The sequence below is a fragment of the Chelmon rostratus genome, chromosome 10 (genome assembly GCF_017976325.1).
Source record: "Chelmon rostratus isolate fCheRos1 chromosome 10, fCheRos1.pri, whole genome shotgun sequence".
NCBI classification, from domain to species: domain Eukaryota; kingdom Metazoa; phylum Chordata; class Actinopteri; order Chaetodontiformes; family Chaetodontidae; genus Chelmon; species Chelmon rostratus.
In genome coordinates, this window is record NC_055667.1 from 5,486,713 (window position 1) to 5,513,853 (window position 27,141).

Here is a 27,141-nt window from a genome sequence, read left to right on the forward strand (position 1 = left end):
GGACAAAAAAAAAAAGCGGACTGTAGACCTGCATGGCAACGTGAACATTACCATAGAAACTGATGCAGCACGATGGGAAATACCAAATGAAAGGTCTTGAGGTTCAAAGACGAGAATTACAAAATTTAGTTCAGATGTTCAGTTTCATCTCGTTTCAACTTAATGTACAAGAACTTTCCTCTCACGTTAAAGTCTGACTGTCTGTGTTATTATGTCTACTCGGAGATACTCTTGATGAAGTAATTCATTTACTGGTGTCACCCGCTGCACTGAGTGGTAGAAACCGATTTCAATATGGCGGCCGCGGGTTTGAAAATCCAAACGGATAGATGAGATAATACTGACATTACTAACTCGTAAAGAATATGGTCAAAACAGAAGCAATATCCACCATGGCGGACGGCTGGAGAGAAGTTTTTGAGAGAAGTCGGTTGGTTCCCCCGCCCAGCCAGACAGTCCGCCTGGCAGTGGAAAGCCACTTCACCCAGTCCCACGGCTTCCAGCTCAGCCTCAGCCGGCTCTCTGCAGCTCACCTCCCTCAGGTGACTGTTCACAGCTAACGCTAAATGCTTGAAAGAGATGTAACAACAGTTCTGCTCCTGGTAGAAATACCGTCGTGGTTAAACGCACCGAAATTCTATGTGGTTTGTAATTTGTGGAGTAGAGTTTACTGACTTTGGGCTGTCATTACATAGCAAAGATATGATGAAGGCCTAACAGCATGTGTCCCCTCTACTTAATGATAACGTTACAGTGCGTCTGAAGAGACCTCGCGAAACTCCGTCCAAAAAGTTTCATAATTGACGGTGACCTTGCGTTTTAACAAGATGTCCATTGCGTTGACCAGTACAGAATACCAGTGTGAGCGTGCGATGGATCTCCTCGTAAATTCGGTTTCGAGATAATCCACCAAACACCACTGCAGGTACCCTTAACACGCACAAATGTGTCACACCCACTGCGTGCTGCCCCCTTCCATCTCAAAAAGTTTTGTTGATAACGTGTTAATTGGTCTTTTGAATATATGCAGAATTTAGGGTTTCGATCTTCGATGACGATCTGGAGTGAAACTCGCTTAAGGATGTTTCCCGAGAGGTTGGGAACGTTAAACAGGAGGATTTAAGGGTCTTAATTTTTCATACATACATATCTTTTATGGCAAAGATAAGCTTTACTAATGTAGGTGTATTCCATTTTTACTTGTAGGAGATGTCAGAGGGGGAACAAGATGTCACCTACCAGCTGCGAGTGACACTGTTTGATAGAAAACACCAGCACTTCTTTGGAAAAACATGGAAGAGCCGACCTCAGAGGATGAAAAACGGCAAGATCTCCTTCAATGAGGTATCTTTCTCATAACAGCCATTCCACTCAAATAAGGCCAGATGACTGCAGCTATGATTTACCGAGTTTTAAACTCCTCTTATGTTTTGATAAGCAGTGGGTCAATGATTATATAGTAAAATCAAAGCCCATTCAAGCATAAATTACATTAATTTAGCACAGCCATCAATGAATGAAAACCAACTCAAAGCTCCATCACTCAACGCTTAAAATTAGCAGTGGCGATTGGACTGTGTTCTGCTCTTTGTGCCAGCCTAAACTCAGCAAGTTGCCCTGATTGCCAATACGTGCTTCTACCAACTCCCATTAAGCCTGCATGTTGAAGAAGAGCACATTTTTATGTGAAACAACAACTAATAAGAAATATTACAGGATTTTTCATCAGAAAATTATGGATACAGTATAAATTGTATCAGCTGTGAATCAGCTGAATAGTGGATCAATCAGGCAGTTGTGCATTTCAATATAATATTAAATAGTTAACAATAACAATGTTTAACAAAGTCCAGAAATATAACATTCATAGGTATTATTTATTTAGCGTTTAATTCTTAAAAGCTCCTCCATCAGGATTCTGTGAGTGTGGTTTTGTTTGGATTTAGTTGACAGTGATTGACATGAGCAAACAACCCCACTAAGAATGGGCAATATGGATAAAATCCTTTTATTTTGCCTTATCTAGATAACAAAAAGGTAATTAATCATACTGATGGAAAAATCTGATAAAAATCAGAATATTGCCCACAGTGACCCAATCTGCCCTGATATATTACAGGAGGGAGCTATCACAGCCTAGCAAGTGCAGCAGTGCTAATAGGAGGGTCAAACAGATGTCAGTCAAGCATAGTGTGTATACACGCCCACACAGTCCAGAAATATGCCCCTCACTCAGCCCCCAAAATGGATGTGATTTCACATTTTTTATGTGAGTAATAAGTAACTATTGATAAGAGCTCCCAAACTGTAAACAGTATATGAGAGCATGTGTGTGACTGTCATGAAACAGGCTATAACAATAAGTTCTCCATCTTCAAACACCGCATATTGTTTCTGTCGGCCGACTGAGCACATCAGTTCTGGCTTCAATAAAAGTGAATGGGGAAACGGACTGAATATTCGTAGCATGGAAGTGTAACGTCACCATTGCTCTAGCTACCTTTATGACTGGACCATGAGTGTGGAGGGCATGTCCACAGTACAGTTGTGCTTGCCTTTGAATGTCTGTAACTTCTGGAAGAACCAAGTAAAAACATTAAAGCATCTTGTTCATTCGTTTCACTTGTTGTGCAGCCACTAATTGTGAAATGCTGGCAGTCTCACATTGTTGGGAGTTTGTTGTGTTTTGCCATTTCAACTCAGCCTTCTCAGTTTTCACACTCCCACTGAACAGATGTGATTGAAAAGATTGATTTTCAGTCTGCATGTAGTGGGTAGAAGAATTCTACATCTGATGGTTTTCATGGCAGTTTTTTTGCCTCTTTTAATTTGTGCACAGTTGCAACTCATTAGTTCTCTGCTCATCATTACAAGTGAACAACAGCAAACACTTGTACCATCTCACTGTCACTGTCATTATAGGTTTAACTTTCATGATCGACAGATTCGGCAACCATGCTAAGAACCAGTGGCAGTTTGTTAGCAGCAGGTACAAAAAACCTGTGAGAGGTGCAGTGAATTCAAAATAGACCTTTTGGTTTAACTGTATCCATCAATCGCCTTGAACGTCTCGACCAAGTTGTGTGGAGCCTGTCCATGGCCACATTTAGTTTTAGACTGAATTACAGAGCAGCACACAGAGGCAGGAGCCAGGAATCCAAACCACATCTTTTTAATTTAGAATAATTTTAATTTTAAGTCACTTATCCAGTAAAAAAAAAAAAAAATCCAAACACTTTCTGATTAAGGATATGAAGTACACAATTGCTGCCATTTGATTTTGGACTTGTTGGTCAGACAAAATAAGCGTCACATTGAACTAATTTGTTATAAACAATGATTGTTCAGAATTATTTTTACATTTTATAGTCTGCACTATCAACCAAATGTTTGGTTCAGCTGTGAATATGTTTTTGTAGAAAGTTGCTTTTCTCCACTGACAAACTCACTGTGGAGTCAACTGCTTGTTGTGAGCCTGAAGCACAGCTCCTCTTGTGATGTGATAATTTCATTTTGTTTCCTCATGTCATCACTTTTAGCCGAGATTGCAGATTGTGTTGCTGAAGGCATTGTTTGTTGGCTACATTATCAAGACAAACAGGCAACTCCAAACCATTAAGACGCCAGTACTTTATGGTTTGGACATAAATTTGGTGCAATTACGTGTACTTACTGTAGTATTTATTGGAAGTTAATATCCCCGTTTGGGAGTGGTAATATTTCTGCTGTGGTTGAGCTCCTCTGAAGAAGGAACACTAAATACTAACTGGTTTATTGACTTGCGTTTGTAATTGTAATGTGTTTTTCTCTGTAAGACAATGTGAATGAACGTTGGCCTGCAGTTTCAGTCAAATGTGGGGTTTGAGTTACACCGAAGTCTACTGTCTCGCTTTTAAAATTTTGTTACTTTTCCCAACCATTGTTCTTTGTGTCTTTTCTCCTCTGTAATCATCATTAGATAATAGGAACAAAGAAACAATTTTTGATGTCAAACTGTGTGATGCACTCTTTGAAAGATATGCTTTGATGACGAAATTTCCAATTACTTCTTGAAAATGCTAAAGAGAATGTCCTAGCTACGGAGGTCTTGAGACACAAAAGACAAAATATATAAGACTGATATTGAAATACGCCAGAAATCAGATTGTCGTCATGCTATCCATTGAGCTTGAAAGGACTTCTTTTGTTGAGCTAGGCACCCTCCGGCCTGTCATGTCCATGCTAATTTGGTGGCTTGTATCCTGTACAATAGGTAAAGCTACAGTTGATGGCTTTGAACAACCCTTTACAGGTCGCAGTGCAATTGGGAGCTTTTCTAGTCGGATGTGAGGAGATGAGATCTAAGTGGGCACCACACTACTTTTAAAAAGTGGTGATGCCTCCGTTGTTCAAACGCGACACTGTCGATCAACGCCACAGAACTTTGTAAACTCTAACGCATTTTACTTATCAGGTAAATTCCTAGTTTGAGGAATGTTTAACTTATTCTGTTATATTTTTTATTCCACCAATTTAGTGTAGGTCAGGCATATCCAAACTATTCCATAAACTGCCTTGTGGCTGCAGGTTTTTGTTCCAACCAATCAAGCGGCCACCTAATTATCAGCTAAAGACTGAGATCAGCTGATTAAATGAGTCCAGCCTGGTCTGCTCTCTCTTGGTTGGAATGAAAACCTGCAGCCACAGGGCCCCTTGTGGAATAGTTTGGACATGCCTGGTCTAGGTCATCATGCTTATATTAAATTATTAAGTCTTAAAAAATGAAAGTAAGACCAGAGTTGAACCTGCAAAAGCAAAAACATCTTGTCACGTGTTGCCAAAAGGCATTTCTCAAATGTTAAATGTTATCCTAACACAAGCAACCGTTCAGTCTAAAACAGACCAGCATCAGTGAATTCAGCAAGTGTCTTAGCAGTGAATTTGTAAAGAAGACTAGTTGTGATACAGCCTATATACAGGTTTTGAGAGTCCAACAGACACATTTCGGCTGTTACTGTGGTATAGATCAAGTACTGAGATTTGATCCACTGTCTGATGAAGTCTCCCAGTATATATACAAACAAAAACAACCAGAAGAGATCACTAGGATCTCTTCTGGTCCTGTAGTCCATGTTCTGTAGTGGTGAACCTTTTTGGTCTTGAGGAAACAGGACACAAGGGCAACTAGTCAACTATGTTGCAACCAAACAGCCTTCAAAACCAATGATGTATGACCACATCATACTTTCCTTTGATTTACCAAATGAAAGCAGGGAGCCGAAGAAACAGTCAATAAAAAGTGCTTTATAATGACTGACAATCAAAGCTGTTGCCATGGAGTCAACGTTGCTGTGAAGCCTGGGGGTCAGCCCCAGAAAAAAAAATCATTGACACATGTCGTGAATTTTTTACAATAATGTTTAATAATTATCCATTATCCAATAAACAGATAATAATGATGATACATTTTATTTACATAGCACTTGGTAAGCATAGAGCACAAACAGCTTTCCAAAAGAAACTAAAGAAAATATAGGGATGCACGATAACTTTCAGCTCCTAAAGGCTGATACCGATAACCGATAACACACACATATACCTAACATCATGACATCAATACCACGAACAAAACCAAAAACAGTTTTGACTCTTTAAATGAAGAGATATTTATTTTTCCAATGAAAAACGATTGGTAAGCCTCTCAAACATGTTCTTAAAGCTATCAAACAAACCTATTTGATATCTCACATCAATTTAAATAAGGTGCATTACTTACTGATATAAAAAATAAAGGCCCCTTGAAATGATGCAAATACATGGATCAGGATTTCAAACTAAAAAAGTGTATTCCAGAAGTTTACAAAAAATAAATATACATAGAAAATTAATGCACTGGCACAAGTTAGATTCAAACATTTCTATTTAAACAAACTGAAAAAGTGCATTCCTCAATGACAACAAAAATAATGCACAGTGCATATCGTACTGACAGAAGTTAGAAGACGGCGCTCTTAAATACTCAATTCTGATTGGTCAATCGCGTGTTCCTAACAGTCAGACTAAAGGGGCAATCCCTTAATGTACCAAGCTCAATAACAAATCGCCAGCTGATTTGAGTGGCATAATATGGAGCATTTTCCTTACATTATTTTTAATTTGTTTGGAGAGGACCAAACACTTGGCTGGAGATTGATGTCCCCAGCAAAAAAGATGAGAAAAGTAAAGAGCAACCGGAGAACAACTGGACCGACAGCAGGAGTGATATTAAGACACAAAAGAGGACGCAGTGATTGACCAGATTGAAGCCGACAGACACGAAAAAAACACCAAGAGAAACACAGCATGGACGATCGGTTTGCTAAAAGACTGCTGAGTGGAGACAAAACTGGAGACAAATTTTTTTATGTCTGACGCTGAAAGCAGAAATCAGCTGATGCAGGACTTTTATCCATCAGTCCGAAAAAATAGCGGTAAACCAAACTCTGTCTCCAGCTACGTCTCTCTCAGGTCTGGGATATCCCATCACTTCTCCACATTTGACATGATTTCGCTGAATATCTGTAAAGAAATAAGTTTTCCTGCCTGCTGGCCTGCGCACAGTGAGAGGCGGTTGCTACGCAACGTACGTGTTTACTTTCAGAGCCGCTGCGCAGTGAGAGCGGTGACAGGCAAGAGTAGACTCATTTTAAATCAATAAAATATGTTTTAATCACTATTTTGTGTCACACTATTGAATGCTTTAGTAGTAAGCCGTGTTCTAAGCGGGATAACGTATAGTGAGCAGTTTCATACGGAGAAGCGTCGCGTCATCCTGAAGGAAGATACATGATCCCTTACTTAGACTTGTCTATGTAAACAAACTGAAGAAGGGCAGTCCATAGTAAGCCAAGCACTGCCGTGCTGACAAAAACACATATGTTATCGGGGCTATTCGTGATGATATCGGACTTATCGGAATGACGTCATAATTTCTTGTTATCGGCCTGATAATTATCATGCATCCCCACAAACGATGATTTTAATATCTCAGAATGATATAATTAGAAATGACCATCACAGTGACTTCACACAGTGACATCACACACAGTGACATCACACACAGTGACATCACACACTGTGACATCACACAGTGACATCACACACTGTGACATCACACAGTGACATCACACACTGTGACATCACACACTGTGACATCACACACTGTGACATCTCACACTGTGACATCACACTGTGACATCACACTGTGACATCACACACTGTGACATCACACACTGACATCACACTGTGACATCAGTGACATCAGAGATAACAGTGACATCACACAGTGACATCACACAGTGACATCACAGTGTGACATCACATGGTGATGTCAGTGACGTCACGCTGTGACATGACACGCTGTGACATGACACGCTGTGACTTTTTTTTTTTTTCTCGCACTTGTCAAATGAAATGAGTAAATACGTTGAATAGTAATGGTATGTCATGACACACTGTGACATGACACAGTGACATCACACGCTGACATCACACTGTGACATCACATCACACGGTGACATCACACGTTGACATCACAAACTGCGAACTGCAAATATTAATTCAAGTCAGCAACTAGCAAAATTATGACCGAGTTAACGAGTTGTTTTCTGGCATGAGGGGGTATTCTTGATTTTTCCCAGTGAGAAGAGTTTTTCTGATTATGCCAACGTCACTTGAACGCAGCATTCACTGCAGGCCATTCGGGCCTCATAGTGGGAGCGAGGCACTGCCGTGCTGACAAAAACACATATGTTATCGGGGCTATTCGTGATGATATCGGACTTATCGGAATGACGTCATAATTTCTTGTTATCGGCCTGATAATTATCATGCATCCCCACAAACGATGATTTTAATATCTCAGAATGATATAATTAGAAATGACCATCACAGTGACATCACACACTGTGACATCACACACTGTGACTTCACACACTGTGACATCACACACTGACATCACAGTGTGACATCACAGTGACATCAGAGATAACAGTGACATCACACAGTGACATCACAGTGTGACATCACATGGTGATGTCAGTGACGTCACGCTGTGACATGACACGCTGTGACATGACACACTGACTTTTTTTTTTTTCTCGCACTTGTCAAATGAAATGAGTAAATACGTTGAATAGTAATGGTATGTCATGACACACTGTGACATGACACTGACATCACACGCTGACATCACACTGTGACATCACATCACAGGGTGACAACACACGGTGACATCACAAACTGACATCACACACTGACATCACACACTGTTCCGTTCCCTCGTTTGCCAGTCATTCTTTCGGCCTATTTAAGTTCATGTTTCTATTTCTTGTGTGTAACATGTGAAAAAATACTGCGAATGTTAATTCAAGTCAGCAACTAGCAAAATTATGACCGAGTTAACGAGTTGTTTTCTGGCATGAGGAGGTATTCTTGATTTTTCCCAGTGAGAAGAGTTTTTCTGATTATGCCAACGTCACTTGAACGCAGCATTCACTGCACTTGTCAAATGAAATGAGTAAATACGTTGAATAGTAATGGTATGTCATGACACACTGTGACATGACACAGTGACATCACACGCTGACATCACACTGTGACATCACATCACACGGTGACATCACGCGTTGACATCACAAACTGCAAACTGCAAATATTAATTCAAGTCAGCAACTAGCAAAATTATGACCGAGTTAACAAGTTGTTTTCTGGCATGAGGGGGTTTTCTTGATTTTTCCCAGTGAGAAGAGTTTTTCTGATTATGCCAACGTCACTTGAACGCAGCATTCACTGCAGGCCATTCGGGTCTCATAGTGGGAGCGAGGCACTGCCATGCTGACAAAAACACATATGTTATCGGGGCTATTCGTGATGATATCGGACTTATCGGAATGATGTCATAATTTCTTGTTATCAGCCTGATAATTATCATGCATCCCCACAAACGATGATTTTAATATCTCAGAATGATATAATTAGAAATGACCATCACAGTGACATCACAGTGACATCACACACTGTGACATCACACACTGACATCACAGTGACATCACAGTGAAATCAGAGATAACAGTGACATCACAGTGTGACATCACATGGTGATGTCAGTGACGTCACGCTGTGATGTCACGCTGTGACATGACACGCTGTGACATGACACACTGTGACTTTTTTTTTTTTTTTCTCGCACTTGTCAAATGAAATGAGTAAATACGTTGAATAGTAATGGTATGTACCCCTACATACCCCTAGTCTTATACCTTGAGGAAGTGTCTCCCAGCATCATGTTTACCATCTCTTCCAAGTCATTTTCTTATTTTTAAGAGATATCAGGGGAGCAGCTGGATATCTGTGTTCCCTCTCAATCGAACATCTGAAAGAGTCTGTATGTCCCGGTTGGCGGCCAGTCACCCACTGTTTTATGATTGCGTCAGAGCACTGCTGAGCTCCTCTGCAGCTTGCTGTGTTGAAGATGCCTGATCTGCTTACAGTGTGAGCTGTTGTACAAGCTGTTTTGAGAAAGTCTTTTTAATGGAAAGAATACCATGAGCTGTAGCTGGCTGATAAATGCAGAGTGTTGCATAAGTCTTTTTTACAGAGACATCAATGAGTCACAGCCATGGCAATTTCTGATTTCCAGTTTTGTCACCATCTGTTTTTTGTCCTTTCCTCTGCTTGATGTTCTTTTGATCGAACAATCTCTCACAGTGTACGGCCTTACTTTGATCCACCATAATAGTCATAGCCTGCATAAAAACCCACTTGGTATCCCAATAAGCGTCCTAATCCCATTATCCATCCAGGGTAATAATATAAACCACATCATATCCTATCAGGATGATAAAGTGGGCCTGGCCCTCTCTGTGTCGTGCCGCAAGAGCTGCACCAGCTTTTTTATTGGATTTGGCCCGATGCACTCGTATTCATGCTGGTGTTTATGAGTGGCAAATTGCTGTTTGATATCCAAATAATGTCAGAGGGGGGATCCTCTCCTGAGTTACAGAAGCACAGTGAAAATTGCAAGGCCCCCACCTCCCCCCAGTCAGCCATGATGGATTGGTTTTAATATCGGCTGGAAAGCAAAGATGCGAAGTGATTAAAGAGAGAACTCTTACGAAATCTATTTTCTTGCATTGTCTCTGGATTTTCTTTCTTCTTCAGCAGAGGCAAGACGTCTTGACAATGACGGCGTCTGTTGCTTTTTGTGTGCTTTTACAAGCTGTTTTTGAGTTGTCAAATCTGACTTATTAAGCTTTTGTTTTGAAAGTAGCATGCATGTTTCAGGGCACTTTGATAGGTTTGTCAATACTTTTATGCTTTTCAAGTCTTGTGAAAGCTGTGTATATGTATTGAATGCAGCAAGTATAGCCCAACAAAGGGAAATCATATTGAAAATTTAGGCCTTTAGTTGTCTATTGGCTTGGATGCACAGAAGGAACTTTATATTATTGTAGTGTATTGTTACTTAGTATTATATTTATTTTTGTTATTTCTTTTGACTGGTCTGTGATACTGAGACCATTTTGTCATGTCAGTCTGCGGCCTGTGAACCAGCCTGTGTCTTCATGGTAGCTTTTTTTTTTTTATCGTGGTACACAGTCCAGTATGTCCTCAATCACCCATACTACCCTTAACTTTCTTCCCAGTGGCTGGTTTTCTAACATCATCGTGATGATTCAGATTGTTTAACAGCTTTTTTACAGGTCTCCTTGCTAGACTCAATTTAAGGTAGCAAAAGCTGTAGACAGTAGAGGGCAATGTTGTGCCTCAGACAGCGCATACAGAGGAGATGAGAGACTGGAGGAGGCACAGAAAAATGTGCATCTTTCTGCATTGTCTCTCACTGTGATCACTCCATTTGAACTCCCTGTCTTCACAGGGAGCCAGTGGTTTCTTCTCATATGTGCAACATTATCAGGCCGACAGCTGGGCTTTAGAGAAAAGGCCACGTTTTGTTCCTGTCCGTGCAACCTCTGTTTTTCTCGGTCTCCAAATGCTATTTGGCATGACTTTGGTAGCTCTGCACAGAATAAACTGGGAGTAACACACACACACACACACACACACGCACACACACGCACACACACATGCATATTTTATTTTACTCCTTTGTCCCTTCTCTCACCCTTAACCACATGTCTAACGCTAACCCTCTAACCCTAACCTAACCTTAAAATAAAGGGAGTAGCAGAACAAAGCAGAGTGGACTATCATGTCTTGAGTCCCTACAATGTCATGAAAACAATATCCCTCACCACCGTAAGGACCAACACGCACACACACAGCCTTATTATATGACTTCAAAGCACTGAAAAGCAGAAGACAGTGCTTCACCGATGGGAAAACATTTGAACATCAGTCATGCAATTCCTCCGCTTTTGTTTCTTGAATAGTTGTTCTTTAAAGAGCAAACTGGTTTCAAAGTGAAGAATCCCATATGGTTCAGACTTGGGCTTGGAGTAATGAATAGCAGTAGTAGCAGTAGTCACATTCATCCTGTAAAGTACAAGTTTCTCCTTAAAGCATACAATAAGTTGCCAAATTTAAGCTGTCAGTGCTTTAACAAAGTTAAAGCCTCCACCCCTCCCATTTTTGCCTTGGTCTGTAAAATGAGACACATACCCTAGAAAGGCTGGCTCAGCTGAAGAAAAACTTCTCTTTTGACTCTGGTATATTTGTTGTGTGCTATATGCATACAGTGTTTTGCAGTCTCTCACGTATGATTGCACACATGATTCACATCTATTCAAGCATGTCCATGCAGCTGTCACATGGGATGAGGCTCTGCCCTTTTCTCCAGTGTATAAAGAAAAGGTGAGATTATCTAACTCCCCTGTCAGCTCTTTATTTCAATCCACGAGAAAAGAATGAAGTGTTAGGGAATGATTTAGGTTCCTCCCTTTTGATAAGTTTTTAGGAGTCTTTGGCTGAACACAAGCAAAGATCTGTGATGTGTGATGGAGGGGGCCACTGATTTAGACATTTAGTGAATTCGTTTAGCGACTTTGCTTCTCTGATCTTCCTCTAGAGTACCAACACCATAGTGCTATGATAACCCTTTAAACGTAATTGATGCATGCAGATATCTGCTTTGTGTTGAAAAGATGTGGGGGTATAGGCAACCCCCCCCCCCCCCCCCCCCCCCAAAAAAAAAAAAAAAAAAAAAAAAAACAACAACTACAGAACATGTTTAGGCTGGAACCCTTAAACTGTAGTAAAAGTTATCAGTTCTGGGGCACCGCAGTATGGTAATACTGACATGCCACTTAATGGCATTTCTGAGTAGCCAAGCAAAGACATAAAATGTGGGGTTTGAGTTAGACAGAAGTAAATAAAAGTAGTGAAACTGAGGAAAAAACAGCCTTTCGAAGGGATTTTAAAGGCTCCATATCAGAATAATTTGAAATATGCTATAAAGACAAGTTATACAAATAGGGGGCTTTAGTTCTGCCTCCTCACTGGCACTGCTCATTGTTTTTCCATGTATATTGATACTCTTATTGATACTTGTTCATAATTCTGTAAATGAAAGAGGGACATTATCTGAAAGAAATGAACAGTTTTTCATTGTGCAACAACTGTTATGCATGCTCAGCATTTGCTGGATTTTCATTCACTTTGTTAAAGATAGCCCACTCTTTTGCCCACACATTTGAACCTGTTGTTGTAAACAGCACCACGATGTAGTTGCACAGTGCTTACAAACGTATCATTAGCAGATGGCTAGAAGACTTTTCATTAATTGAATGAATGAATGAAGGATGTTGTGCTAGAAGCACCGACTGCCCTAGAGCAGTATTTTAACCCTGACAAATCAGGAACTGGTACCAAATTAAGACCAGTCTTTGGTACCCATCCCTACTGCCAACAAAAGTAACTGTTCATCAAAAGAAAAAGTAATCAGTAATCACATTAACAAATGAGTAGCAACAGTATGAAATCATGCTAGTTGCCCTGCACACCCATGATCCACCCACACAGGTGTTTTCTCCTTGCCTGATTAGACCTATTTTCAGCACAAAAGTGCATCTCTCTCCCCCTCTAGATGCACCTGTTATGGCAACTCTCGTTTACTCTTATTTGTATATTGAGATTGGTGACATCATCTCATTGCCAGCATATCTCTGCCCAGCGTCAACCTGAGCAGAGATGCATTTATTTAAGTTAACTGGAAACAACTTTGCGAGTGTGCAGAGCCTTTAAGCTCCAATGCTCATTCTTGACCTTGGAAATGTTACTTTGGCAAAACAATTCAAACTCAAGCTCCACTCAATATTTGTTGTTCAGAATCATGTCTTGTGGTAGTCGAGGCAGGAAAAACAACTGTGGGGTTTTGACTTCTGATGTCAGACAATTGAGACAGTAAAGCCACTGACGAGAAATGTGACCATGCACAATATATGGTGGTTTGAGCTTGTAAAGTCGGCATGATAGCATGCCGAGGTATGCAGGTATACTTTTTCACCATGTCCACCATCTAAGTTTAGGGCCGTTATCACAATAATTTAGAAAACAGCCTTAAACACTAGTTGTTTTTCTTTTAAGCAGGTTGTTTAAGCAATTTGGCAGAGAATTATTATTTTATCAAATCAACCATTTATTAGGATAACTAAATGTGTAACCGTGTGGGTGGTGTTTGCTGTAATGGTGCAATTATCACCTTTTATTTTGTATGCATGGCTTGCACTTTGTAGCCTATGGGTTCTTCAACCTGTTGCTGTAGATTTGCATAACTGGCTTAACTGTGGAGGTTTGATAAAAAGACAGATAAAGCGTGTTTTTTTCACGTGGAAAGCTTCAGAGACTGTCAAGTTGGGGACATGGCATACACAAAAATGCACAGCGCCACAGAGAGCCATTGACAGCAATCTGCACTGCCTCCCTATGTATGTGTTCAGTTTCATTTTGAGATTTATGCTTCACACCTGGTTTGTAAATATTGGTTGTAGCTACGGCTGTGTAATTATGCCGTCTGTCTGTAAACAGTCAGATTTAAAGCAGAATGTTTTTTTTTCATCGGCTGTGTGTTAAACAGCAGGTAATGTGAATCAGGATATATATTTCTGCTCTGTGATGCAATGTCCATCATACACAGCTCTATTTGCTGTGCTGTTATTGTGTTTTTTCTACCAGTATGATGGGTATGATGATTGGATATAGTCGGTGTTTGGAAGTTTTCACTCCATTCAATATTGAGCTTCTTTTAGCATTCTATGCTGTAAATATGTACTATGTCTCATTCATTCCTTATTTTGCATGAGCATGAGTACACGTTAGCAGGAAATTGTAAACATATTACCAGTGTGGCAAATGTATTGGTAGATATAAACCTTACACAGCCTGGAGGTGTGTTTGGGGTCATTGTCCTGTTGAAAAATAAATGATCGTCCAACTAAACGGAAACCGGATGGGATGGCATGTCGTTGCAGGATGCTGTGGTAGCCATACTGGTTCAGTGTGCCTTCAATTTGGAATAAATCCCCAACAGTGTCACCAGCAAAACACCCCCACACCATCACACCTCCTCTGCCATGCTTCACAGTGGGAACCAGGCATGTGGAATCCATCCGTTCACCTTTTCTGCGTCTCACAAAGACACAGCAGTTGGATCTCAAATTTGGACTCATCAGACCAAAGCACAGATTTCCACTGGTCTAATGTCCATTCCTTGTGTTTCTTGGCCCAAACAAATCTCTTCTGCTTGTTACCTCTCCTTAGGAGTGGTTTTCTAGCATCTATTTGACCATGAAGGCCTGATTCGCGCAGTCTCCTCTAAACAGTTGCTCTAGAGGTGGGTCTGCTGCTCGAACTGTGTGGGATTCATCTGGTCTCTGATCTGAGCTGCTGTTAACTTGTGATTTCTGAGGCTGGTGACCTCAGAAACAGAGGTGACTCTTGGTCTTCCTTTCCTGGGGCGGTCCTTGTGTGTGCCAGTTTCGTGGTAGTGCTTGATGGTTTTTGCAACTCCACCTGGTGACACATTTAAAGTTTTTGCAATTTTCCGGACTGACTGACCTTCATTTCTTAAAGTAATGATGGCCACTCCTTTTTCTTTAGTTAGCTGATTGATTCTTGCCATAATATGAATTTTAACAGTTGTCCAATAGGGCTGTTGGCTGTGTATTAATCTGACTTCTGCACAACACAACTGATGGTCCTAACCCCGTTGATAAGGCAAGAAATTCCACTAATTAACCCTGATAAGGCACACCTGTGAAGTGAAAACCATTTCAGGGACTACCTCTTGAAGCTCATCGAGAGAATGCCAAGACTGCAAAGCAGTAATCAGAGCAAAGGGTGGCTATTTTAAAGAAACTAGAATATAAAACATGTTTTCAGTTATTTCACCTTTGTTGTTAAGTCCATAACTCCACATGTGTTCATTCATAGTTTTGATGCCTTCAGTGAGAATCCACAATGTAAATAGTCCTGAAAATAAGGAAAATGCATTGAATGAGAAGGTGTGTCCAAACTTTTGGCCTGTACTGTGTGTGTGTGTGTGTGTGTGTGTGTGTGTGTGTGTACACACACACAAACACACACAGAGTGCTCCCCGTGGTGGCTGCAGTGGCTGTCTTGGCCGGGGTTTCGCGATGGCTCACGTGACTGCAGTTATCCTGACTAGGCTCTGCACTTGCTCCATGCTTGCTAATAACATATTTAAAAAGTTAGGTCTCCAAGACTGATTGTTATGAACATAGGTCTTTTCATGAAATTTGTTGACAACAAAACACCTGCCTTATCCTTCAACATATTGAACTTTGCTCCTGTATGAATGCCCGTTAGCCCAAAATGGCCCAACACAGTCTGGTATCCCCTCTGTTGAACTGCCAAGTGCTCAGATAAATGGTCAGCAGTAAAACATGAACCTATATTGAGTCTTGTTATGCTCTGTCTTCCATTCTTTATTTTCTTTTACAAGGCATGGCACTTCCTTCAGTAAATGTAGCAAGCCTATGAAACCCGCCTGTGTGAAAAGCCATATGATTGATGGACAAAGGAGCCGCTATGGCAGCACAGACAGGCCTTCAGCTTACCTCGGGGCTTAATTCCTTCTCCCAACTGGCATGCCACACTAAGAGATATACACTTCAATTATACATGGGGATGGTGGGGGCGCAGACTCTGCTGCCTTGCCTGAGAACTGATCAATATTTCAGCTCCAAGGGGACCAAACATCTAGCAAAGCAGCTGCTGCTTAACAGCTTTACACACTGGAGTGGCACACCCCATAATACACAGCTATATACTGTAGGTGCGTGCATGTGTGCGTGTGCATCTGTCTGTCTGTCTGTCTGTCTGTCTGTCTGGAAAATTCAAGGGCCACAACAGCTACTGCTGAGGTGACATTAGGGAAAGACGAGAGCCTCGAGGAGGTGTTAGGTGTGTTTGTGTGTGTGTGTGTGTGTGTGTGAGAGAGACTTATTTCTATTGTGGGTGGTGTGTACTGACTCAATTCTTACTTGACTCTTCTTCTTCAATCCCTATCTTGTTTCTCTAACTGCCAGTCCCTTTTTCCACACATGCACGGACACACACACACACACACACACACACACACACACACACACACACACACAAGCACACACACACACACAAGCACACACACACACACTGAGCTCGTCCCTGTAATTCTGCAATCAGCTCTCCTGTGGGTCTGCATTGCCTGTGTGTGGGGTAGAGAGGAAAAGAACGACACTGAGACAGAGGGGAAGAAAGAGATTCTGTCTCTCTTGTACTTTGTTGTTCTTGGCTTTGACATGTCAATTCCAACTTTACCTTTTTGAGTCTGAAGTCTGGCCGTGTTCCTCTGATCCTTTCATCATTGTATATTTCCAGCATTCCTCCCCTATTGTGATGCATCTCCAGCATACGCAGTCAGTGCCGGCGGTTTGTCTGTGAGGCATTTCAGACAGGATTTACAAAATGTCAGGAGACCAAAACCTGGGTGACAAACTAAGACTTTACCCAGTGAGCGCTGAGATCTGTTGTTGGCAAAGCTGGGGATGTTGTCGAATGCAGGATCTTTGGATTTTGTTGGAGTCAAGGACAAGGCAGTCAACACCAGAGGCACTGAAACTAAAATCGAGGAAGAGGGACTCAGGGAAAAGGTTATGGGAGTTGTGCTGATTAGGGGCTTTTCACTGTGTGCAGGCATGTATTATGGGAAACTGGAGTCAGTGTTGGTGCTGACAATAGGTTTGAACTAGCACTATAAGGGGAATGTCAGAGTTACTACACTACTACTGTTCTTTCATCTAGTTCATTTCTCATCTGCTGCAGCTTAGTGTTGGCTATGATCCAGGGCATATAAACTGTCAGGAGACATGTAACTCACAGTCGGCATTCCCTCTGCTTTCAGGACTTAAGTCAGTTTTCAGCTTTATCTGTCATACCTGAGTCCGTTTGGAGCCATTATCCATCTTTATCAGTGTCTGCCTTCCCTGTGTTGTATCTGGAGAGAAAGAATTTGCTTGTTTCTCTCAGGTGACAACAGACAAGTGGCATTTGTTTTAAATTACACAATTGATTTGTGAACATTGATGGGCTTGCTGTGGAGGCTGGACATTCATAGTCTTTAGCGGGGTGTTATCTGAAGATTCTGGTGACTCCTCCCCAACATTTTTTAGTACAGTCATCAGGTCGAAATTCCCCCTTGACCAACGCTTTGACTCATGTCGATATCGCAAAAATTAAGAGCAAAATTTCCTTGACATTTCCAGTTTCATGTTCAATAAATAAAACCAATATTTCTTTCCCACTAATCACTAATCATCAAGCCACTTAACTGGGACTGAAGCTCTGAAGAGTTGTAGATAGTGTTTGTTAATGTAAGCTTAACAACTTGGTTTTGTTGCTTCACAATTTAAGCTTTCCACCAAACAGCAGCACAAAGAACAAACATTTCCTGCTTCACCTTGACTTATTTTTAATGTTGCTTCTTGGGTTGACATCGAGAGGACCCATAAGCTACAAAGCCGCTGAGTGTCTCATGATTAAGAGTACATTTTATGAGAGCAAATGGAGGCAAAAAAAAAATGCACAGGAGTGTGTGGCATCGATGTGCCATTGATGTGTAATTGATGCTGCTGTAGTGTAGCAAGATGGTCAGCCATGATACTAGTCATAGATCTAGCGCTGTGAGATAGTAGACATAGAGCCAGTTTAGCAAGAGAAACTTCAGGCTAGACTTCTTCAACCAGAGTCTTTGGTGATTAGAGATGAGAAGTTTTGCCACTTTGCCTTTAAAGACCATGAGATGTGGTGGAACGAGCCAGAAAAGCTTGTAAGCAGACCTGGAGTTTTCATGCACTTTCATCCTCTCTGAATGTGTTTTACTTTGCTTTGCTGGCGATGCAGTACTGGAAAGAGTTTGAAATTCATCAGTAAACTACGTCTCTCACACGTTTCTAAAAAAGAATGCTTTTAATTGCTAGTATTGCGTGCTTGCAAATCTGACAACACCCTGTGTACAATATGTCTATAGTAAAAACTGAAACTTAACTTTAATACTATATGTATAATTTATTATTGTAGAAGGCCCAAAATGATAGAAATTAATATATTCGAATGTTCACTGAATATTGTCAGTGACTGACAGTTCATTCATCACTGTCGCTGTCAACATAAATACCATTTTAATGCCTCTTCATTCTTTGTATATATTTGTTTATTTTATATTTTTGCACTACTTAACGTATCATTCTCTCTTTTTTTCTCCTCACTGAGCTGTATGTCCTTTTTTCCCATGCAAGTACATTGAGGGCAATGTTTAAACCAGAGTCAAATTCCTTGTTTGTGCACCCAGACTTGGTCAATAAATCCTATTCTGATTCTGAGTCGACATGTCCTCATACCTAAATGTCGATTACTAATGACTCCCAAAACAATGTATAGGGCCATTCCCAAATCGACACATGACCGTTGGACAGTACCAGCAATAGGCGTACTGGATGTTTGTTGAACCAGACATTCATCATCACATGGTAAACATTGCGAAACAGTCACAGTTTGCTGAGTCAACACTGACTTTAAGTTTCACACAGGACATGAACAGCGGTCTCACCAACCTTTCCACCCCACTTTCTCCAATTGCAGACTTTCTTGCTCTTTATACTATGTCACCGGACTCACTTACTTTGCTTCTGTTGTAATTACTACAGCCACTAGAGATTGCAGCCTAACAAAAAAGTAAATCTAGACAACCAGTATGACGCTTTGCCTGGTGAGGATGGGCTGTCAGGGTAGTACTACTGTACATGACTCTTCTACCTACAAGTAATTAATTAATTGGTTACCATAATGTTTTTATTCTCTACCTTTAAATTGCGGCTGATACCCACTAGGTCTTGTTATCATCTGAAAATTTTTCAATCAGGAACTATCAGATCAAACAGTAAGTAAACAACAAATAAAATGACATCCAATGCCAACTTTCAGTATTTGAGAGTTTTCAGTTCTTGGTGCTATGGTCACATTTTGGTCAGTACCAGAAACGTATTGAGGTTCAACTGTACACATGCAGGACAGGCATCCTAATCTAGAATGAAAATAAAATGTTGGTCACTTCTAAATAGCATCACTAGCTGTTTTCTGTAGTTTAAAATAGCCTCAAATGGAGATTTTTGAAAAATGAGAATCACTGCTCGATGAAAGTCCTTGCTGGATAGAAATCGCATCACTGTCACCCTCATTCCTTGGAGGGATTCCACATAATTGGGCTGTTTCTCCAGTAATTGCTGCAGTCCTTTCATCTTTGGCTGATAAATCAGCTTTTCTCTGTCCTCCACCTGTTCTTTTCCTTTTTTTTCTCTGTTTTGTCTTTATGACAACTTTAATATCAAACAGCTTTTTTTGACGTCAGCCACATTGCACACCTCAGGGGCCACGGCACTCACTGCTTCCATTAATACAGCCCAAGCCTCTTTTTTTCTGTCTTCAACTTCTCAGTAAGTTCCAAGTTCAATAGCTACCTCCTTCACTTCAATAGCCCCGATCATGCAAAATGGCTGTCCTTACAGTCATGAGCATAAAGGATAAAAGATCATTTCTGTGGGCATATTAGTGAATGAGACTCTATGGATACAGTAAAATGGTAGTGTTTTATAGACTAGATGAGGAATCCCAAGCATAGATCTTCACCACTCAGCTCCTTTTAACTGAGGCCTGACTGGGCACCAGAGTAGCCTGATAATCAGAGTAATTGTCATTTTGTTTAACTTCATCAATCAGCCAGACATCCTGTTTAAATTTTCTGTTCACAAGATGGTATTATTATAGCCCCAAACAAGCAGTAGACTGACATATCTGTGCCCTTGATGACCTTTTGAGGTGGCACAGAAGCAGTTGCTATGGTGCAGACGAAAGTGCCGACAGTGTTTAACAGTTGTTACATTTAAATTTAAAGCAGCCAGTTTGTCTGTGTCAATTTCATTCACTCTTTTTTCAGTCATTAGTTGTGGCTATTTATGTGTTTCTGGGTCTGGCACACAACGGTGAGGCCTCCATTCTTAATCCTACCAACAAAGCTAAACTGTGACGAGCACAGCAGTAGGCCTATCTGAATCGCACAAAAAATTTAAGATTCTTGGATCATGTATTGCTATTCTGTTCATTATTGGTGGCTGATGTTGCTGCCATTGTTGCCATTTTCACTCAGTTTGGCATTATTTATCCTTAGGTCTAATGCACAATGGTTTTGATGGCCTGTTTTCCTTTTTGATTGGGTCTGTTTTTTCGTAGGTTTTCCACGGGTCAGTTTCACATCAGGTCCATTTGTTGAAGCTTGTTGAAAGTCTATTCGATTCAACTGCCACACATATGTATACTCAGTCCTATCTGTGATCCTGTGACATTTTTGACCGTAAAGAAGCCTGGGGCCTCCATAGCTGTCATTTTCTTTTCCTCTCTATCATCCACACCGCCATCTCTCATCTCTTCCTGTGCTGGTGACAGTTACAAAATTTCACACCGAGAGGATTTGTGATGCTGATACCCGCTGGTTCTGTGCCTGTCAAATGACTTACTGTCTCTCTCTCTCTCTCTCTCTCTCTCTCTCTGTCTCTCTCTCTCTGTCTCCTTCTCTCCCTTTTTTGCCCTCTCTCCTCCCCCTCCACTTCAAGGCGTTGGCTATGCTGCCAAAACTAGTATCAGAGCGTTACAGCCAAGAATTTTCCTGCATGCATGTGCTCACTTAAATTAGCTTCATAGGACTTCATGAGCTGAGCTATGACTTTGAGTTTTTGCCTTTAAAAACAAAGTCCCAGGGTGAAGGCACATGGTATATAACAAAAGCACACAGTTATATGTACATTTATATAATGCATTAAAGCCTGATTGTGTATGCATGTGCTTTTTTGTATACGGTATGATCAGTCTTTATTCATTTTAGAGACACATGCACAAGCAGACACATGCTTTCATACATGTAGATGCGTAATGTAAATGGTTAAAACAGGCATGCAGACATGTGGAGCAAGCCTATTATCTAAGTCACAGGTAGGTGACACTAGTGCTTCCAGCCTCCCAGCCAGCATGTTGAAAAAATGGAAATGCCCTGTTTGCTTTGCTTTTGGGAAGCCTCCAGGGGTCAAACAGCAGGGCCCTGTCAATTACACTCCAGTTGCTCTGGACCTCTCTAGGCAAAACCAGTGCCCATTTGCAGCCTCTTTGTTTTGTGCAATGCCTGTGATTCCTCCCTTCAGTGCTTGCCCAGTGTCCCACAAGTCGAGCATTTGAATGACCACCTCGAGAGAACAGGAAGAATTAGCCTCATCTTTTACACTCTGATAGCACTATGAGAGGTTCATAATTGCTTGTTTAGCACCAATAGTCAGTAATAGGACTCTATGAAGCTATTATGCAAGTTTTTGTTTATATTTTCCAAGTTACTGAGTAATACAGTTTCTGTTATCACTTTTCAGTAGTCAATAATAGTCAGCTTTATGGTTTAGTGTAGTACTAAAACAGCCTTTAAACCAAATATAGGTATGAATATATTTTAACTTGTGCATTGATTTTATTCAATAAATCAGACAGTAACATCAAATGATTCCACTATTCTTATATGTCCTTAAGTAGATCCACATGTTTTTTATGAAACAGATCCATAATGACTTATGGCAGTGCATGAGTACCACCCCACACTTGGATCCAGTTTAATGGCTCTAATAGTAACTACGGTTGTCAAAAGTTTGGATATTTGAATACTTTTTCCATACCCCGTGTTTAAAACGACACAATCTCTGTTCATTCTACATTTGATAGTATAAGTACTGAAGCTGTATTAAAGCAATTACAATCAAGTAATAATGACAAAGATTGTGTAGTCCAACAAGGAAGGGCAAACATTTAAGAATAGTAATAATGTTAATTACAATGAACATTATTACAAATGTGTTGGTATGTGTTTAGTGACTTTTTCTGTCCTCAATCAGCGTGTTTGCATACACTTCACAGTATGTGGCATAGGTTGGATAAACATGCACACATTTATATTGTGACTGTAATGCAATGCAGTCATACCTGCCATTAATTTCCCTCGTTCTCTCTTTTCTACATTGCTCCCTCACTGCGATCATTTGCCTCTTTCCTGTCATGGTGAAGTTCTCTGTCACCCACAAAAGGCACTCAACGAAACCTCCAGAAGCTGCAGACAACTGGTTGTTTGTAGTGACAGGGAAGCTACATGCCTGTGTGCTGATGATGTTTTAATGTCACCCCATTGCCATTCGTTCCTCTTTACTCAAGTTGTGTATGTGTTTGTGGGGGGGGGGGGGGGGGGTGATGGGGGGTTGGATATTTACCCCTGTGAGAATCGATTACTGCTTTGTTGACAGTCGCTGCGGCGTATAACCTCTCATTAGGTCCGACATATGCCGCGCCTGGCATTGCTGCAAATGCAAGCTGTTTTCTCAACGACATCTCCCAGTGCTCCTGTGGCTTTGGGAAGGAGCAAGATCTCATAAAAACGTCTTAACGTAGAGCTTTGGGAAAGAAAGTGTAGTGCATTATGTTGGTTTTGCAATAGTAGAAATTTGGAGCTTTACCCAGGCAAACTGAGGTAAGTGTCAGTGTTGAGTATTTGAATGCTAGAACAAATATGTTCCCATAGCTCTGGCTGTAAAAGTATGTACATCAGAATTCACAATTCATTTTTTTCTCCAAATGTCTTAATTCACTCAAACATTTGCAAATATCAGTAAGTTATCCACTGTGAAACAAAACGAAACTCAATTGACTGCTGGCCTTGCCTCATTTCCTGTTATTACAAAACATTACAGCACATTCATATCTTATTTGCAGCACTGCCTCGGAGAATTATATACAATGGAGATCACTAAATGCAGCATACAGTGGGATTTTGAAACACACTGTGTGTTTCTACAGGACTGAAACAGCACAGGAAATAGTGTACTCATGGTGTTATGGTGTTAAAACTTGTTTTTTTTAATCATGTTCATTCAAATTTTCTCTGGTATGCACAAAATTAAACGTTACTGAAATGGAATCTACCAAAACCTGAGAAAAGATGAGACACACAAGGTGCTGCTGTTAAAGATCTTCCCACAACTCCTGCATATGATGATGATATCAAGATTCATTCAGCCTTTTCATGCCCCCAAAAATAATAATGATAAAAAAGTGTATTTAGTATTGAGTTGCTAGAACTAGACTGGGAGGCTTCCACTGTGCTGAACAAGAGATCAACATACCAAGAGGATTGCCTTCATAGCAGAGCATAACAAGTGATGGCAAAGCTGTGTGGATGAGAGAACAGTGAGGTTTCTTTTTCATCAGATCAATAGTAAGAACAGGAACATAGCAGTAAACACAAGCACTTGAAGCTGAAGCTAATAATGCCTTTGGCCTTCTTGCCACTTGCATAACTGCACATTTGACGCACTTTGCTGGCTATGCAACCAACTCAGTCGATACAGTTGGTCGAGGATGAAGAACCACCTCTGCTCTGAAGCAGGATCTAAATACAGGTCAGCGAAGAAGTCTCCAGCCGAGAATTTGTATTGGAAAAAGATAAAAGCGTGCTGTACCATCACTGGGAAAACTGTACAAATGAGCTCATGTATCTGAGATAAATTTAGGTAGAAATATTTATTCAAAACACTTGACACCATTTTATCCTTAGTTCAGCTTGTCTGTCTGCAAATATTCATCCAGTCATTGTTGTTTTCTTGAATATTGACTACATCCTTTGAAAATCTGAATTATTACAAATTGAGCAAGGGAGATTTTTGGTCTGTGGGGACAGAGGATTTATTTATTTATATTTTCCTGAGATTGGAACAGAATGAATTTGGAGGCATATCAAAGCAGTGAGGCAGATGAAAAAGGAATTCTACCTTTGAATTGGAAATCCGTCATGAACAATGTCCACGTTTGGATTGCTCTGAGGCTTGGGACTACGTCTTTGACCGCAATGCAAATTCCACATTATCACAGGGGTAGGAAACTTGGGTGAACATGATAGAAATAATAGGACCCCCCCCCCCCCCCAGTCTCTTGTTTATACTGCTTGGGGTAAGTTCAAGAGAAGTTCATTCAAAGATGTAGCTTTGATTTGGGAGTTAAGGTTGGGGGAAAATAAATAAATAAACTGAGTGAAAGTTAAGTTTTCACTCCATGAATACTGAATGACATGCATCTTGGGATGAGGGATATTTTTACTTTCTCAGCTCAGCCCGTGTTTGCTGCTGCTAGAATATCTATCTGAATTCCAGCTTGGCATACACACAGAATAAATGCTGAGTACATGAGAAATATGCAGTAACATTATTGAGAAATTAGTCAAATGTCAGATTAGAACATAGATGTTGAATTAATATTTCAAAATTAATTTCTCTCCAATTTTCCATCGAAAGCTCAGCAATAAAAATGTCCTCGCAAATTCAGATCATCTGTGTTCAGATACCCGGTATTGTTACTCATCCCATTCTCTTTCATTGGCCCGTTAATGTTCAATGACCACTATTTTCATCTCAGCAGACGCACCGGTTTTTAAGCTGTTTTGTAAATCTCAGCATTGTCATCGGCGAGGCAAAGTCAATTGCATGTACGAAAACAAGCAAGCAGATAAGTGAAACAAACCATAGCTTCAAGAGTATCTTCCTCCTCCCACGTTTTGCATTTGTATGCAGCAATGTTTGTATTTGAAAAAACTAGTAATTTAAACTCACCTTGCACAGAGATAAGACTGATGTGGCCGAAATAGGAATGCCTCCAAGGTTCTGAATTTGAATATACGGCTCTGTGGTAGCTGATAGCTGGGTCTAAAGATGAACAGGCTCTGCCACAGTGGGCCGGGAGAAATTGACTCTGTATTTCAAGGTAGCTCATGTCTACTTATGCCATTTTTTTCTGTTGACACTGTCATGTTCTTCTTTATGGTTTTGAAAAATAACAGGCTTTATTGTGCTCGGGGACCAATGTATCAGAGAGAATTTGTGGGTCTCTTTATCATATTCAGGACTGTGTGCATATAAATCAGTGTGGCTCTGCTGTAGCCTATTATTTCCATTTTGAATGGCAGATCAGACTCTGTGAACAATTGCATCTACCTGGCACGGACTACAAACAGCCTCCCAAAAGGCTTGGCTGTCTTCCTCTGAACTTGTGTAAAAATAGCGAGGTCAAACCCCACACATAATCCTAAAGAGTCTCCTAACCAGGGGGACATACCGGCCTCTTGATGTGGGATTTTTGGTGTCACATCCTCACCAGGGATATCAGGTATTCTTGTCAACCCTGGATGTTTGGCTCATTCCTTTGATAGACCTGCAGTATGGAGATTGACCTCAGTGTGTCAAATTTATATGTATTTTGTCCAAAGTGATTGTCATCATGCTGCTATTGGCCATTATTATGGTACATGCCATATAACCCGTCTTGATTTTATCTCTTTCTGCCACATGTTGTCTCTCCTGCACTAAAAGAGCACATACTAAGTGTGGAGAAGTGTGGAGGTCTGCCAAGTAATTGTTTGTAACAGTTTCTCTTATAAACTACATGTTCCATCTACTAGTTAAATCCTGTGATGCTAAGATGGTATCTGGGTCCATGATGTCATTAGAACACAAACCGGATCAGACCGAAAGTGCAACAGCAATGATTTTTAATTCAGTGTGTCTTGGGTCAAGATCACAGACACTGGCATTAGATCAAATCTGTGCTGCATTCTGAACAAATCAGAGATGGAGGATTGATAATCTTTCTTCTCTCTGTGTCTTATATATAGGTCCTGTACTTCCATACGTCCCTGCGGTTGCCCAGCACGGTGGTGGTTCTGGAGCTGGTGTCCTTGTCGCCCAGGCCAGACAGCTCCCAGCATGCCCTGGGGCGAGGCTTCACTCTCCTGGAGCTTTTTACCAACAGACCAGAAGCTCAGGCTGCTGATGGGGACAGAAGGTGATTAGTCCATTCTTAATTACACCAGCCAGGCATTAATGAGGTTTCTCATGAGGAGATGGTTGAAGGACAGGTATGTATGTGGTGGTATGGGCATTGCTGCTTAAATATCATCCCAGGACTGCCAGCTTTTTTGGTCTAGTACGTATACTTATACCTTAAACCTTTTCTATAATGTGTAGCTCAGCTGTGATGATTGTCCATTTTTTTCTGTTTGCTTGCATAGCTACAATGCTCTGTTGTCAGCAGTCAGGATTTAGAGGGGGTAGCCAGGAGATGGTTTGGTTGAGAGACACTAGTTTTATACGAAAAATTAAATATTGCTAGCATAACAATAGACACACATTTCTGTTATGTGTGCACCTGTAGCAGCTCCCGTCATTGAGTCAGTCATTCAGATTGGCTTCATTTATCTCCCAGGCTGAACCTACACCATGGATCACCCAGAAGCCTCCTTCACCCCCTGCTGAAGGACACTGTTGACTGTAAGGACCCCTTTTATATACTATGCTTTGCAAGAATGTATTAAGTCTATTCACTTCAAGTCTTTGTTCCTGGAGTAATGGGGCAGGGAAGCTGAGAGGGTCACAGTACATGTATGCAGGGTTTAACAGTATTTATTTTCAGGGCAGTAAGAACTTATGTTTTCTGAAGTGTCAACCTGGGCAACCACATCACCTGCGGCTACGCATGACAACACTG

General features: G+C 40.8%; 1 protein-coding gene across 1 annotated transcript in view; it reads left to right on the forward strand.

Moving 5' to 3' along the window:
* Positions 1-365: 365 nt before the first annotated feature.
* The window catches only part of nphp4 (nephronophthisis 4), a 156,648-nt gene continuing 129,872 nt past the window's right edge, over positions 366-27,141 (forward strand). The window contains exons 1-4 of the mRNA XM_041945704.1: positions 366-542; positions 1,207-1,344; positions 26,270-26,439; positions 26,860-26,924. Of these exons, the coding sequence (XP_041801638.1) occupies positions 366-542; positions 1,207-1,344; positions 26,270-26,439; positions 26,860-26,924 (550 nt within the window). The remainder of the gene's footprint in view (positions 543-1,206; positions 1,345-26,269; positions 26,440-26,859; positions 26,925-27,141) is intronic.